Below are 13,787 nucleotides of genomic sequence, written 5' to 3' on the forward strand. Positions count from 1 at the left end.
AAGTGAGCATGAATAACTCAAAATGTTGTGGGATTTAAATTAAACACAAACACACGAACCCTCTTTCTGTCGCTCATGTAAACACACAGAGGGGCAAACACAGCAGCCCGAGTTGTTTTTGGTGTCAACACTCGGCTCTGTCAGTGGTATCGCTTCTGTCAACAAACTGTTTCTTCTGCCACATCTATTATTTCTGAGAAATGCCTGAACAACTCATGCTCATACACATCCTCATAATGGGAATCTTTGGTATGTTGCTTTTTACTGTCTATCTTAATAAGTGGTTCAGGGAAAAAAAAAAAAAAAAAAAAAACAGGCAGTAGTTAAGTTTTTAAATTCCACAGTTGGATTTGAATGGATTTCATGCACCTGCAGGTCAGAAGTCTTTCTCAAGGCATAAAAGACCAATTAAAACTTTGAGTGAAGTGGAAATTTTTAATCAAAAGTGATGTGTTACATGTTCTCTGCAGCTGAGGTTTATACTTTAGAAATCAAGGTTGATTCTTGACCTTGGAAACAGAAGTTGACAAAACAACTACAAGGTCCATGTTGCTGTTCTGGGACTTTCAATCAAATCTCCATCGTCAGCAAATTCAGTTTGCTGTTGTTATGAAACTGCAGATGGTAAAATTGACATATTTCTGAGCATGTTGAGGACTTCTGGTCTGGCTGGGGACCTTTGTTGCATCTCAAATTCAAATTCAAATAAGCTTTAGTAGCACAACAGACCAGAAACTTATATTGCCAAAGCAGGACCGAAAACAATCATATCAAATAGAATATAATAAAAGGCATTCATTTTTTGACAGATGTTATCACTCAAACATTTCCTATACAGCTTGTTTCTCTTAGTGTATGACAGTAGTTAACATATTCTGCAGCTGCACACTGACTTTTCTCCCCACGTAGACAGGACAGCCTCTGAGGATCGGGGAGATGGATACACTTGGGATATATATTATTTATTTTTTCAAATCTTAATATTTCTCACAATATAGTAGGACGTGAGATTCTGTCTCAATCTCTCCTGTATGACAAAGTGAACACAGCCTGGCCTCCCTGGGTAGCTGTTCTGCCTGTAATCTCTCTGCTGTCTGTAATAAAGGCATACAAATGCCCCAAAAAGATACTTATACTGGATATTTTTAGAAGATACTTATACTGTATATTTTATTAGGATCTCAGGCGCTTCCTCTCCAGACCCCCTGCACTAAGCTCAGCACAATGGGGGGGATCAAGCCTTCTGCTCTGCTGCGCCACGCTTGTGGGACAGCCTTCCTGACCATCTGAGACCTGAAATACTCTCTATTCAGGAAGGCTTTTTCATCTGTGTGTTCTATGTTATTAATACATAGAACATATGTATCCACTTGTATCCACTTTCACTTATTCTTCACTTGTTTTATGTTATTAATACTGTAGCACTTTGAGTTTCACTATTCACTCACGAATGAAAAGTGGGGTACAACTTGAATGTATTATTATTATCATTATTATCATTATTATTATTATTATTATCATTATTATTATTATAGAAATGTCGATCAGCTTTTCTGAAAGCCCATGGTGACGTCCTGATGATAATTCAACTGAGCAAACTCCATCCTCTACAGAAAAAAAAGCTATTAAGTGGACCTTTGAGTAAACATTTTTTTTTGTCAAACAAATTTTTAAAGGTCAAGAATGAACTCAACAAAGATATTCAGCATATCATATAAAACTTAGAAGCTATAACATTTGAGAAACTGACACGAGCAAATGTTTGGCATTTTCGCTTGAGGAATGATTTAAACGGTTAAAAAATGATCATTTGATTAAGTTTATTTTAATCAATTAACCAACTAACTGTTCCACCTCTATGTTCAGTCTGCAATGCAAACTGTAACACTGGACACCCAAGAACTAAGAACTGTTTTTCTATTGCACTCGATTTAAAATGAAGAAAACTATCAGCCAAAATGATTAAAATGTAAATGCTATTTTCTTATTCAGGTCAGTGTGTAGTGCTAACAGGGCAAAATAGGCTGGCCACTCATCAAATCAAAATGCACAGTCTATAAATCCTCAGTAATTAATGGATTTTCTCCACAAGGAGCTTTCACACTTGCTGGCAGCCTGGGACGGGTGAGTGGGAGGTTAAAACAGCCGATGAATACATAAAGACGAATGAGAGCAGCCTTCATCATAGAGGAGCAACAGCAGAATGGACAGATGGAAGAATGGAGGGAAAGGAGAGGAAGGACGAGGCTTTGTTAAAGGTCGGTGTAGTTAGAGGATTTAGAAAAAAGCTCCTCACCATGCCGGGTCGAGGTGAGAGTGACCTCATTTTCAGGCTCTTCCAAAGAGCAGCGTGACCCTGAAAGCTTCAAGGATTCACACACAAACATGTCCGCAGCGCACAATTAACACTGGTATCACCGTAATACCTTCAAAGACGGTGGTTTTTAATTAATGGCTCATTCACATCATGTTCAGATTGTAATTACGAGCAGCCGAGTGGACATAAAGGTTCTTGTTGGGGAAATCTGACAGCTATGATGTATATTCCATTTGGCAAAGTGTCAACAAACAAATGGCTATAAAGCCACCATCGCTGGCACTTACATTAAAACAAAATCTAATATTAACACTAATGGAATCAATTCAGCTAATTTAAATGGAAATATTCATCATTTGTTTGTATCCACTTTCACTTGTTAACAAGCTGCCACTAATACCAAACTCATTGGAATAATGTGAACACTGCAGGTTTTTCTTCTGGTATCTGGTACAATAAAAAAAAACACTAAATGACCATTTCTGTGGTGCGAAGATTGAGAAAACTTCATCCCTGAACAAAATGATTCTATGTCGTACATACTCAGGTGAAGCAATAGCAAAGCCTGTTACAGGGCTACACATGTGCTCATAGAACTGGAGTTACATCCAGGTAACTACTGTTTTTCACTAAGTGGAAGCAAACATAAAAAATCAAGCTAGCAGATTTGTTAGCTTCTGCCCTTCAACCTGAACTTTTTAGACACTTTTGTGGCGATTAACAAAAACTTATACTCTCTGTTTGTGCATAGAAATCCTACTATAGCGATGAGAACAGGTAGAAACCATGGATGAATGTTGTAAAAAGTAAGGTAAATGGAAAGCTAATATAAAAGGTAGAAACTAGCTAGCCTAGCTATGGCATAGCTACAGACTACCCATAATGCAACACCCTTAAACTGACAGGTACGCAAAACCTTTAAAACCCACCCGTATAACATGGTATTTTTGTAACTTTTTAAATAACATCAATGATTTTTTGTTGTTCTTTGTATATTGTGGCTTACTTTTTCTATGTTTGGTGATCCCATAAAATTGTTTGGTATTTTATTTGCATCTGTGGTGAACTTAGTAACTCTTGAAAGGTGCTACAGAAATAAAGTTTACTTACTCACTTACACACTGTGCTGGTTTAGCAGTCAGTGTCTGAATCTGCATTAGAAATTTGACACATAAGGAAAAGCTAACCTGTAGTGATTAATAATTATAATTGTTAATTTCCTTTTTAAAATCAAAAAATATACATCTTTGTTTACGTTGCATTTACTCTTGCACTTTATTACCTTTTTTTTTAGGAGAGCAACTATACTAACAAAATGAATTAGCAATATAGTTATATTATCATTCCTTTCTTTATTCAATTTAATTCGTTTTAATGAAACAAAATCAACTGAATAATAGTGTTGCCACATTTCCTGTGCAGCTTTGGTCAGATCAACCAATGCATCAGTTGAATTGTCCTCTACCTCATCAAATCTGCACATATATTTATACATTAGGTCCTCATGTGACTACAACAACATCCTTATGGCATCATTATAACTGATAGTAAGTCACAGCACACTACTTTTTTACAAACTGTCATCATAGATGACTGCATGGCCCGTGCTGATAATTTACTATAACATTGACACGATATAGTGTACACCTATATCATTCATTAAATCATCTGTAAAATCTTTACCAGAGTAGATTATACTTTTCTATCTTCTCTACATCTAGTTATCATCAGATTACTGTTTTGCATAGAAAAATAGTTCATTTTCAGATGATCAAAACACAACTCAAGTCACAATTATTGAACCCCTTGCACAAGTCATCTGTACACAGGTTAAACAAAAATAAAGACATTATTCAACCCTGCCTAACCCCATTACTGACATGAAAAGAATCAGATCCAGTGCTACCGAATCTAAAACTTATTTTATGATTTTTTTTTTGAGTTTGACTATGAAAGCTGGAAATTATTTCTTTAGGAGCAAAGATGCACAAATCTGAAATTGATCATTTGTGAAAATGTAGACATGTTAGACAAGAACAATTCTAACCTGTCCGTCGGCATTCTCCACATCTCATTTGAAAGGACACTAGTAGAGCTACATATAGACCTATATTTACCTGCTACTATTCATTTTACCTGTTTTATCTGTTCTGACAGGAGCAAACAGCACTGAGATGATATTCTATGAACTAGAAACCCGTTAAAACAAGTGGCAAAGAGAGGAACAAGTGGAAAGTGTTTGACAAGCATATTTTAGGCATTAAGCTGTGATGTGATACATTCCTCATGTCTTTTGGCTTCACATCATCAACAGTAAACTCAATTAAATGAGTCATAATGGCTCCACCAGACCCTAAATGTCGTCTGAGCCACACAAAGTAGCAATGCATGATGGTAAAGGGGTTTAATTCTTATTCATAGTTCTGACCTCCTTCCAGTCTCTTGTATCTTATATCTCTTGATGATCCACAAGTATCATCATGACTAAATATTAAAAGCTACAAAAAATGGTACTCTGAGGATAATAAGACGGAAATAACAGAAGGCACTTCGCTGCACAGTCCACTGAATTAAATATGAAGCTCATCTGGAGGATGAACAACGTCAGCTGGCTCTTTCAAGCCGAGTTATAAGACTCAACAAATCACATACATGTCAAATCTGCCTGATTGGCTGGAAATGAAGCACTTCTGTGGCTCTCAGTCTGTAATGACAGATGATGATGGTGTCCCACAGAAGACATAAAGAATATCGTATCATGTAGTGGTGACATGGTTGGTTTGAGTTTTTTATGACTTGTTTATATGTCAGCCAAGCAAGAATCTACTTTTTTTCTCCTTTCGTCATTCCAGCTGGTTTGTTACTTCCCTTAAAAACATGTTTTTGCTAATTTGCCTGCCAGAGATGTACATTTTCAGAGATTATGCTCCTGAAGTACGGAACAGCGTGTCAGCTTATTTGATGTTTGCACCTGTCTGTTTTAAGAATAAACTCAAGATATTTCTGTTTTGTTTAGCTTTTAATTAGCTGTGTGTGTGTGTATGTGTGTGTGTGTGTGTGTGTGTGTGTGCGTGTGTTTGTGTGCACAGGGGCAGTCCAACATGTATGTTAATGTTCACACCAAACCAAGTTGTTACCAATAATGTGGCTTTGATATTTATGATCAAAGCCCCCCCTTATCAGTAAATGTGTAGAACTATAATTGAATGACACTTATTAACACTATATTGCATTTAATAGCAAAATTGAACAAGAAAATGTTAATAACCTCATAATTTTCTTGTTCAGTATTGTATAATATACAATAACATGTAGCCAATGTTTTTACTATTAATTTAGCTCTTGACTCCTTGCAAAAAAAATCTCCTTATTTGATTTGTTGGACACATTTCAGTGCTGCAAATTTTTCATTTTGCTGAATAATAGCAAAGCACAGCAAGCGATCACTGTTACTAATGTTAATGACTTGTGGGTTATGGTTGAAACCACTAATACAAAACTCACTTTAAATAGGGAAATTATGAAGCTGTAAGTAATTTAAAATTCCTTCATGTCATACTGTTTAATAGTGTGAGCTGAGGTTGGTTATTCATACCTCACACTGCGGTTCACACAGTCGCATTTTCCAATCGCAACCTGGTGGCTCTACTAGTTAAACATGAACAAAAGCAAACAGAAAATCAACTTTTGTTTATATACTATATCATTAGGACTAATTAAAAACACTTATTTTGAAAATAGAAGTTAACAATTCCTAAATCCTTCCCATCTTAAATATTTGCTCCGTTGTCTGCCAACATGATTTTTTACTGTTTTATCACTCTGAATGCTTCTGTACGGGATTTCACTCTACAAATAAACTTGTTTGACTTGACTATTTGCATATGTTCTGCTTTCCGTGTGTGTATGTTTTTACTGTGTGACGCTTCCATTAGCAGGTTTTTAACTTTTCTTTCTCTTTTTTGGCAAACCAACAGCTGACAAGGATTCCTATGACACAAGCAAATAAACAATTGAAACCACAAAAATGTTCAACATGTATCTATTTTCATTCTATTAAACTTCAAGATATCAAAAACAAATTAAGACAAATCCATTAAAGAGGTCAGACCTTACATGATTCCTATAAAAACCTCATTTAAGAGTTATTTGTCATCCTGAATATCATCATCTTTTCTGTCTTGTTGCTACCAGGTGTGCAGCTGCAGCTTGAGTCAGACAGAACAAGAGCAGCTTACTGTACAAGTCCAGGCAAAACTGCAGCCTCCCACAGTCTGACTACACTCTCTAACACTGCAGAGATGACTCTATCTCTCATTGTGCATGTTTTGTATTATTTTCCTTTCGAGTTAAATCATTCATGAATCAAGAACACTCCTCACATCACGGTTCAAAACTGAACGTAAGTATTTTTAGGAATCGCTGTTAAAACAAACTTCAAAACAAACAGAACAAATGGTTCCAATGAAATCTTGCCTGTGATCCTTTACAGCAACACAAAGGGTCTATACATGTGACTCTTCATCACAGGTTGCATATTTATGAGTTTTGAGCCGTTCAATTGAAATTTTCTTTTATCTGACTGTTATTAAGGCCTAAAACATCACATCATTTCACAATGAAAAGCAAATATTAGACAGAAATCCAAACTATTGATCATAATTTCATGCAGCAGAATTTTGTTTGTTTTTCGTCTCAAAATATTTTCTATGTATTTTCTTGTAATTTCAGGCAGAGAAGCTTCGGATGAACAGAGGAACTGATAACATGTTGGCAGTGATCTGGAGATTTTCAGGGATAAATATCACTTTTGATGATTTCTATTCCATGATAGAAATCAACTAGATTACTCAGGTATTGTACTTACTATTTGCTGTTACTTTATACTTGTACTCACTACCTCTGCTACATATATGTAACATTGATTGTTACTAGTTACATATAAAACACAGGATCATTTTATAAAATATGTAATCTGTTATACATTTAACTACCCAACTGTCATTCAGAGTTGTTAAACTTTGCTCCTCCTCGACCCAAACTAAACGTTAAAATGCACATTATAATCCAATAATATCATACATATAATAATAAAGGATATCCACTATAAGGGACTGTGCAGCATAGTGATAATAAAGAATAAGTGCTAATAAAGCCTTAAATGCAGGATTTGTGGTATTGCTTTTTTACTTCAGTAAAGGATGAATACTTCCTCCATCTCTGCTTCTATTAAACTGATGGACATTAAGCCTGGATGCCAAATAAAGGTTTATGCCCAAGGTCAAAAAAAATCTTTAAAAACTGACTTAAAATAATGGCAAAATGACAAGAAGATAAATTGTTTGGGTGAACCAGATAGTTGCCAAGTTGTTGTTCAGAGTTGGTGGAGGTTTAATACTTTGAAGCTTTGTGTGAATTAATGGAAAAATGTTGCAAATCCGGGTTTAAGATTAACGGCACATTTAACCCAATTCTTTTGTGAAGTGTTTATATGTTCACAAATCAAAAAATTGTTGCTGAGTTAGTCAGAAAAAGTGCCTCATGGTCTTAACTCACAGCCTGGTCAAAAAGACAAATGAAAACTACCTAAAATTGAGAAAATAGAGTAATAATAGTGGAAAGTTGATGTTGTATCACCTTTACAGTGAGTTGTATCTGTCCTGGAGGAAATGAAGCACATATGGGAGCGGTTACATCAAGTGAAAACTGAGGATAAAGACAAACTGACGAACTGATTAGCTGGATGTCCATCTGTGGTCAGATGTTTACAATATGTCACCGGAGCTAAGGCCACGACAGCAGATGTGCAGGTCAGGCTCACTGTTGATTACTGTAAATGTTCAAATGCAATTAGACTGACAACAATGTTCAGACACAGTCTCTCCTTACTGCAGAAAGAGAGTGAAAATGGTTGCTGGGAAATTAGACCATCAACAGAGGAAATGAGGGGGGAAAAAGTAGAGCCAGTGCGAACAGATCTCACAGATGATGTCATTAGTGAATCAAATGCTGCTAATGAAGGAGCTTATGGGAAAAGAGGGGGAGAGAGAGAGAGAGAGAGAGAGAGAGAGAGAGAGAGAGAGAGAGAAGGGAGGGGTCGAGGGAAGAACATAAGGGAGGGGATGGAGGAAAGAAAGAAAGAGAAAGAAGGAAGAGGGGGGAAGAACAAAACAAAAACAGACAGAGAGGAAGCAATGATGGACAGAAGGAAAACAGACAGAAAAGTAAAAATAGAGGAAGGAAGGAAGAAATAAGAAAGAGAAGAATAAGAAGGAAAGACAGAATGATAACAAAAAGACAGGAGAAGGAAATATAAGACAGTGAGAAAGATGGACAGAAAGGAGGGAACAGACAGATAAAGACATGCCGTAAAGGAAGGAAAGACGAATAATAAAAAATAACAAATAGAAGGAATAAAACAGGAAGGCAAGAAGGAGAGGAAGAGGAAGAAATCAGAGAAGACAGAAGGATAAAATAAAGACGTGAAGGAAGGAGGGAAGGGGAGGAACGAAAGAAGGAAGATGGGAGGACAAAATGAAAGACGAAAGAAAGAAAAGACAGAAGTAAAAGAAAGAAAGGAAGACGTACCGTAAAGAAAGGAAAAATAGAGGAAAGATGAAAGAAAGGGGAGAAGTAAAACAAAATATAAAGGAAGGAAGAACGAAAGAAAGAAAGAAAGAAAGAAAGAAAGAAAGCCCTCTTCAGCTTCAGCCGCCTCTTGTTGAACAGTTGGAGTCGGTGCAGTGCTGGCAGCGTCTGAGCTGCAGGTCAGATTACCAGAACAAACGGGGGGGAAATCTCAGTTTGGTGACAAAGGTGAACGACCCCGCTGTGCAAATCAAAGATCACACAAGTAAAAGCTCGACTTGGAAACGCTCAAATCCAACGGATACAGTTCAAAGAACGATCTGATTAGAAGTCAGGTCTGTGGTTCACTGGCCGTTTGCTGCATCAGCTCGATCCTGGATGGATCTTTTTACTACAATCAGACGCTCTGATTACTCAAAGTGCTTCCATATTTGTTTGCGTTCGTCTCATCGCCATACTCCTGGCCTGCGTTCACACTCTGATCACAGTTTCCTTTTTTTAATTCTTGAGGAGATTGCTCAAATAAGGCCTGTGTGAACGCAACAACAGCTCCACCGTTTGGCATTTGCCCTTGAATGATTAAATCCTGCGAACAGTGTTTTAATGATTCTGCTGCTGGGGCGAAACATTCTGACATGTTGGCACACATCCTCAGCCAAAGCTGACACCATTTTACTGGTCTTGTAAATCGTGAAAGAGGCTCCAGTGAGTTGTATTTCCTCAACAGTCCCTATCTCCTGAAAAATACTACCGGATACGCACATTTAATCAGTCAGTAGCTGCACCAAGATCTGATTTATGTTTTTGCCCTAGAATGTCATATTTCTGTATCGTTTTACTAATCTTTATTCCTCTGAGTTTCTTTGTCTGGCCGGGAAGGTGGGTATAAAGCATTCAGAGAATAAAAACAAGGGTTTATTCTGGAGCTGCAACTATCATTTAATTTCTGTTACATTTGAACTATAAAATGTCAAAAAATTGTAAATTACAAGTTACCAGAGTCCAAGGTGACATCTTTAAAATGTTTGTTTTGCCTGACCATGAGTCCAAAACTCAAACATATTCAATTTGCAGTGATATAAAACATAAAAAAGCAGCAAATCCTCACACTTAAGAAGCTTGAACCACATACAAATGTATATTTTTTCTTGATAAATAACTTAAACCATCCTTGATTCATTTTCTCTCTTTGGAATCATCCACTCAGCGCCTGTTTTTTCTTCACTTCGTCCCTCTTTACACGACTAAAAGCACAAGCTACAGGTTTTGCATCTTTACACTTCATGCAACATAAAAACCTTGCAGCCAAGTAGACCAGATCTCCTAATCTGAGCTGGCAGGTCCCCAGCTACAGTCCCAGCATAAACAACACTGTTCAGACCGTGTTGCAACCTGGAGAGGTTGCTGCAAGCCAAGCCTGACGACCACCACACCTACAGTTAGTATTTACCAGAGATTTATTTTCGCTACTCCGCCTTGACGCGGGCAACAACAGACGAATTCAGACCCGACCTGACTGAAATAGGCCTTTAATTACAGATTAGAAGGCAACAGAGGAAGGATGCCTCCTCTTGAGCTGAAAGCCTGTGTTTTTCACCTCACATGTGCCATCCAAAAAAGGTCTCAGCATAATGTGGTTTACAAGGCGTTTGCGCACGACGCACAGGACTTATGGAAAGCCTCTTACGGGTACTTGAGGTTCTCTCAGGCTCGGGGGGAAGGCACGGAAAGGCTGCAAAACACCGACACTCAGAGCTATAAGCAGGCTGCAGATTGTGCGGTGCAGCCTGTAGAATAATGGTGTGTCTACCAGAGGGGAGAGATGGGATGGATCCGCTTTGAAGCCATATACATCCGTCAAAGCAACATATTCCTACTGTGACACCAAGCTGTGCACCACCTCCACCTCCACCTCCACCAAAATCTCCATCCTCATCATCCCAGGTTTCACACACATGCACATCAACATGCAGCACACACTCTCCTGCAGCTCGGCGCCTCCAGCGACAGCGCCGTGCGCAGCGCCGCTCTCCTTTCCACTCTCTTTATCCCCACAGCAGCGCTCACTCACTATCAGCGGGATGGTTCTGTCGTCCCGGTGGATCTCCAGCCGACCGGGGACCACCTTCTGTCCATGGCCCCTGCCGCGGGTCTGCGACGCCGACGACGACGGCGACGACTGGGGCTTGTTGTCCTGCCACAGGTAATAAAACGTCCCCAGGATCCACGCAACGGTCAGAATCGCGATGGCGTTGGCCCGTATCCTGCGCATGGTGAGCCCATATGGAGGGCTCCGGAGGCGAGCCCGGCTGGTTCAGGTCCGTCTGCGGGAGGGGAGATGAGCGGCAGAAGGTGCAGCCTCCCCGCAGGTGATGGGTTGAGCCGCAGCGCAGACAGACAAACCGCGAACAGGCTCTTCTGCCGGAGCGCTGCCTCTCTGCTGGGACTTGCGCACTGACAGAGCCACGGTCCTAGCGCCGAGTCATATCATCCCCCTACACACAAACACACACACACACACACACACACACACACACACACACACACACACACACACACACACACACACACACACTCACATCCACTGGCTACAGAAAGGAGAAGATGTCCAATCTGCATCCAACAGCTGAGATCATAAATTCAGATGCAGATGAGAAAGGAAACAGAGAAAAGGAAGACATGATGAGATATAAATTATTTCACTCCTGGGTGTTTTAGCCTCTGACACGCGTTTTGATGCACGTTGTCCTTTGTTCTTATTCCCTGTTGTGTGTCATTGACGGACCGATTTTACGCTGCATGTGGTTGGTTTTAGTTACAAGAACATACTTTCCCTTTAAAACACAAAGCCCTTCCCCTTAATCGCCTTGTGTAATGTAGCTTTAAGCAGCGATGGAAAGTAACTGAGTATTTACTCTTACTTTCACTTTATGATACTTCACTACATTTATTTAACAGCTGCACTTGTTACTTTACAGATTAAGGTTTTACATAAGTTTATAAAGTATGATGCATTGTTCCAGATTAAACTAAAGCAGTTAAAATGAACTCAAATTAAAACATTGCAGTTCAATAATATCAGTGACAGTGGCCATTCTGCATGATGAGTACTTTAACTTTATTCTTAAGCACATTTTTTTGCCTATACGTCTAGGCTTTTACACACATTCTTGAATGCTGGACTAGTAATTGAGTAATTTTACACTGTGATATTTCTACTTTTACTTAAGTAAATGATTTGAGTGCTTCTTCCACCACCGATAAAACGTCATTTTGATAACATATGGTGTATTCAGTGTTATGCATTTTGAGCTTAAACAGTCTTGCAGAAGAACTGAGGGAAAACAGAATACTTCTGCATCTATTTTTTCTCTTTTATTATCATTTAACCAGATTATTTTATCGATTAATTAATTATAAAACATCAGAAAGTTATGAAAAATAATCTGGCCCAAAAGATCTTTAAACGTCTTCCTCCAATCAGCAGTCCATAACTAAATATATACAGTTTATAATGATATAAAACAGAAATTTGCAAAAAGCTGAAACCAGCGAAAATTTTGGCATTTTTTTCTTTAATAATTACTTAAATAACTGATCTGTTATAAAAACTGTGTCCTATGAAATTTCTGACTATCAACTAATCAATTAATTGACTAACTGTTGCAGTTCTGAGCTGCATTTAGGTTCCTATTTACTCGTTATATATGTTTGAATTGCTATTTTTAAAGGGTCAGTTCACCCAATTTATAAAAAACACATAGTGCGAGTATCTATCCATGTAGATAGTTTTGTTTTTATTTGTCCACTCTTCAACATGTCTGTTTCTGAGATCACTGCCTCCACCCCAGTACAACAGAGATGAATAGAAGTTTGTCTCTTTGTGCCCAAATCTGAAAAATGACATTTAAAAAATTCAACAGCAGCATCTCTGCCCGGAAATATAGTCACTCCTGCTCTGGATAATCCACAGACCTCACTGTCAACAGTTTTATAGGCAGCGTTTCTTCTGTATGAAGACATTTCCATGAAAACTGAAATAAGGCTAGATACCACTAGAGGTAATGAGAAAATGTTGTGTGTAATTTAGGTGAACTACCCCTTTAATTCAACACCTTACTGTTTCTGTGCTGTTCCCCCCCACCAGTCAGACTCAAAATGAAATCTGCACCTTTACTGCAACGTATTTATCTTCGCCATATAAGAAGACTCATTGCTCTGTCTATGCATTTTACATTATGCATTTAAATTAAGAGCCTCCAGCTTACACAGAGCAAATTAAGCAATGCAGCTGAATTGATCATGAAGAGAGAGAGAAAAAAAAAGCTCTTTGCAGTCTTTGAAGACCAGCATCATGAATATTCAACTCCTCTCGAGTTAATTCTGGATTTGCATAGATGACCTCTGCAACTATGACTTATTCAATAGCCAAAGTACGAATGAATCAGTAAAAATCAGAATACATTAGACTGAGAGGACCTCTCCAAAATCCATAACGGCCTTAAAGCGGCTACACAGAGCAGCAAAGAAATCAGAGCAGATCAATAACACCCCAGAGGCATAACAGCGCTGAGGAGGCTGACATTTTTCATCTTATTACTTCTCTGGTGGAAGAAACATAAAAACAGCCCACAGTATGAGCTCATCCAACCCCACCTAACAGCAGTATGCTAGGCGTCCACACAGCTGGGCCCACCGCTACAACATCAGAAGTTTGGAAAGCCAAGATTTTCCTCATCAGAAACATACAGAAAGTTGACCCATAGTCAGCGGGGGAGAGGCAACACGGTGTACAGCCAAATCAATAGTATAATAATAATCCATCTGCAGATGTTAGATAATGATTATTTTTATGATAAAACACAGTTTGCTGCACCAACGT

General features: G+C 38.4%; 1 protein-coding gene across 2 annotated transcripts in view; it reads right to left on the minus strand.

Moving 5' to 3' along the window:
* galnt16 (UDP-N-acetyl-alpha-D-galactosamine:polypeptide N-acetylgalactosaminyltransferase 16) overlaps positions 1–11,368 on the minus strand; it is a 43,324-nt gene extending 31,956 nt beyond the window's left edge. The window contains exon 1 of one of the 2 annotated variants that reach the window (XM_044375837.1): positions 10,977–11,368. In XM_044375837.1, the coding sequence (XP_044231772.1) occupies positions 10,977–11,177 (201 nt within the window). In that variant the 5' untranslated portion in view covers positions 11,178–11,368. Of the gene's footprint in view, positions 1–2,296; positions 3,182–10,976 lie in introns of those variants that run through there. The other variant, XM_044375838.1, reaches the window with a different exon arrangement.
* Between the last annotated feature and the right edge of the window lie 2,419 nt (positions 11,369–13,787).

The sequence above is a fragment of the Thunnus albacares genome, chromosome 15 (assembly GCF_914725855.1).
Source record: "Thunnus albacares chromosome 15, fThuAlb1.1, whole genome shotgun sequence".
NCBI classification, from domain to species: Eukaryota; Metazoa; Chordata; class Actinopteri; order Scombriformes; family Scombridae; genus Thunnus; species Thunnus albacares.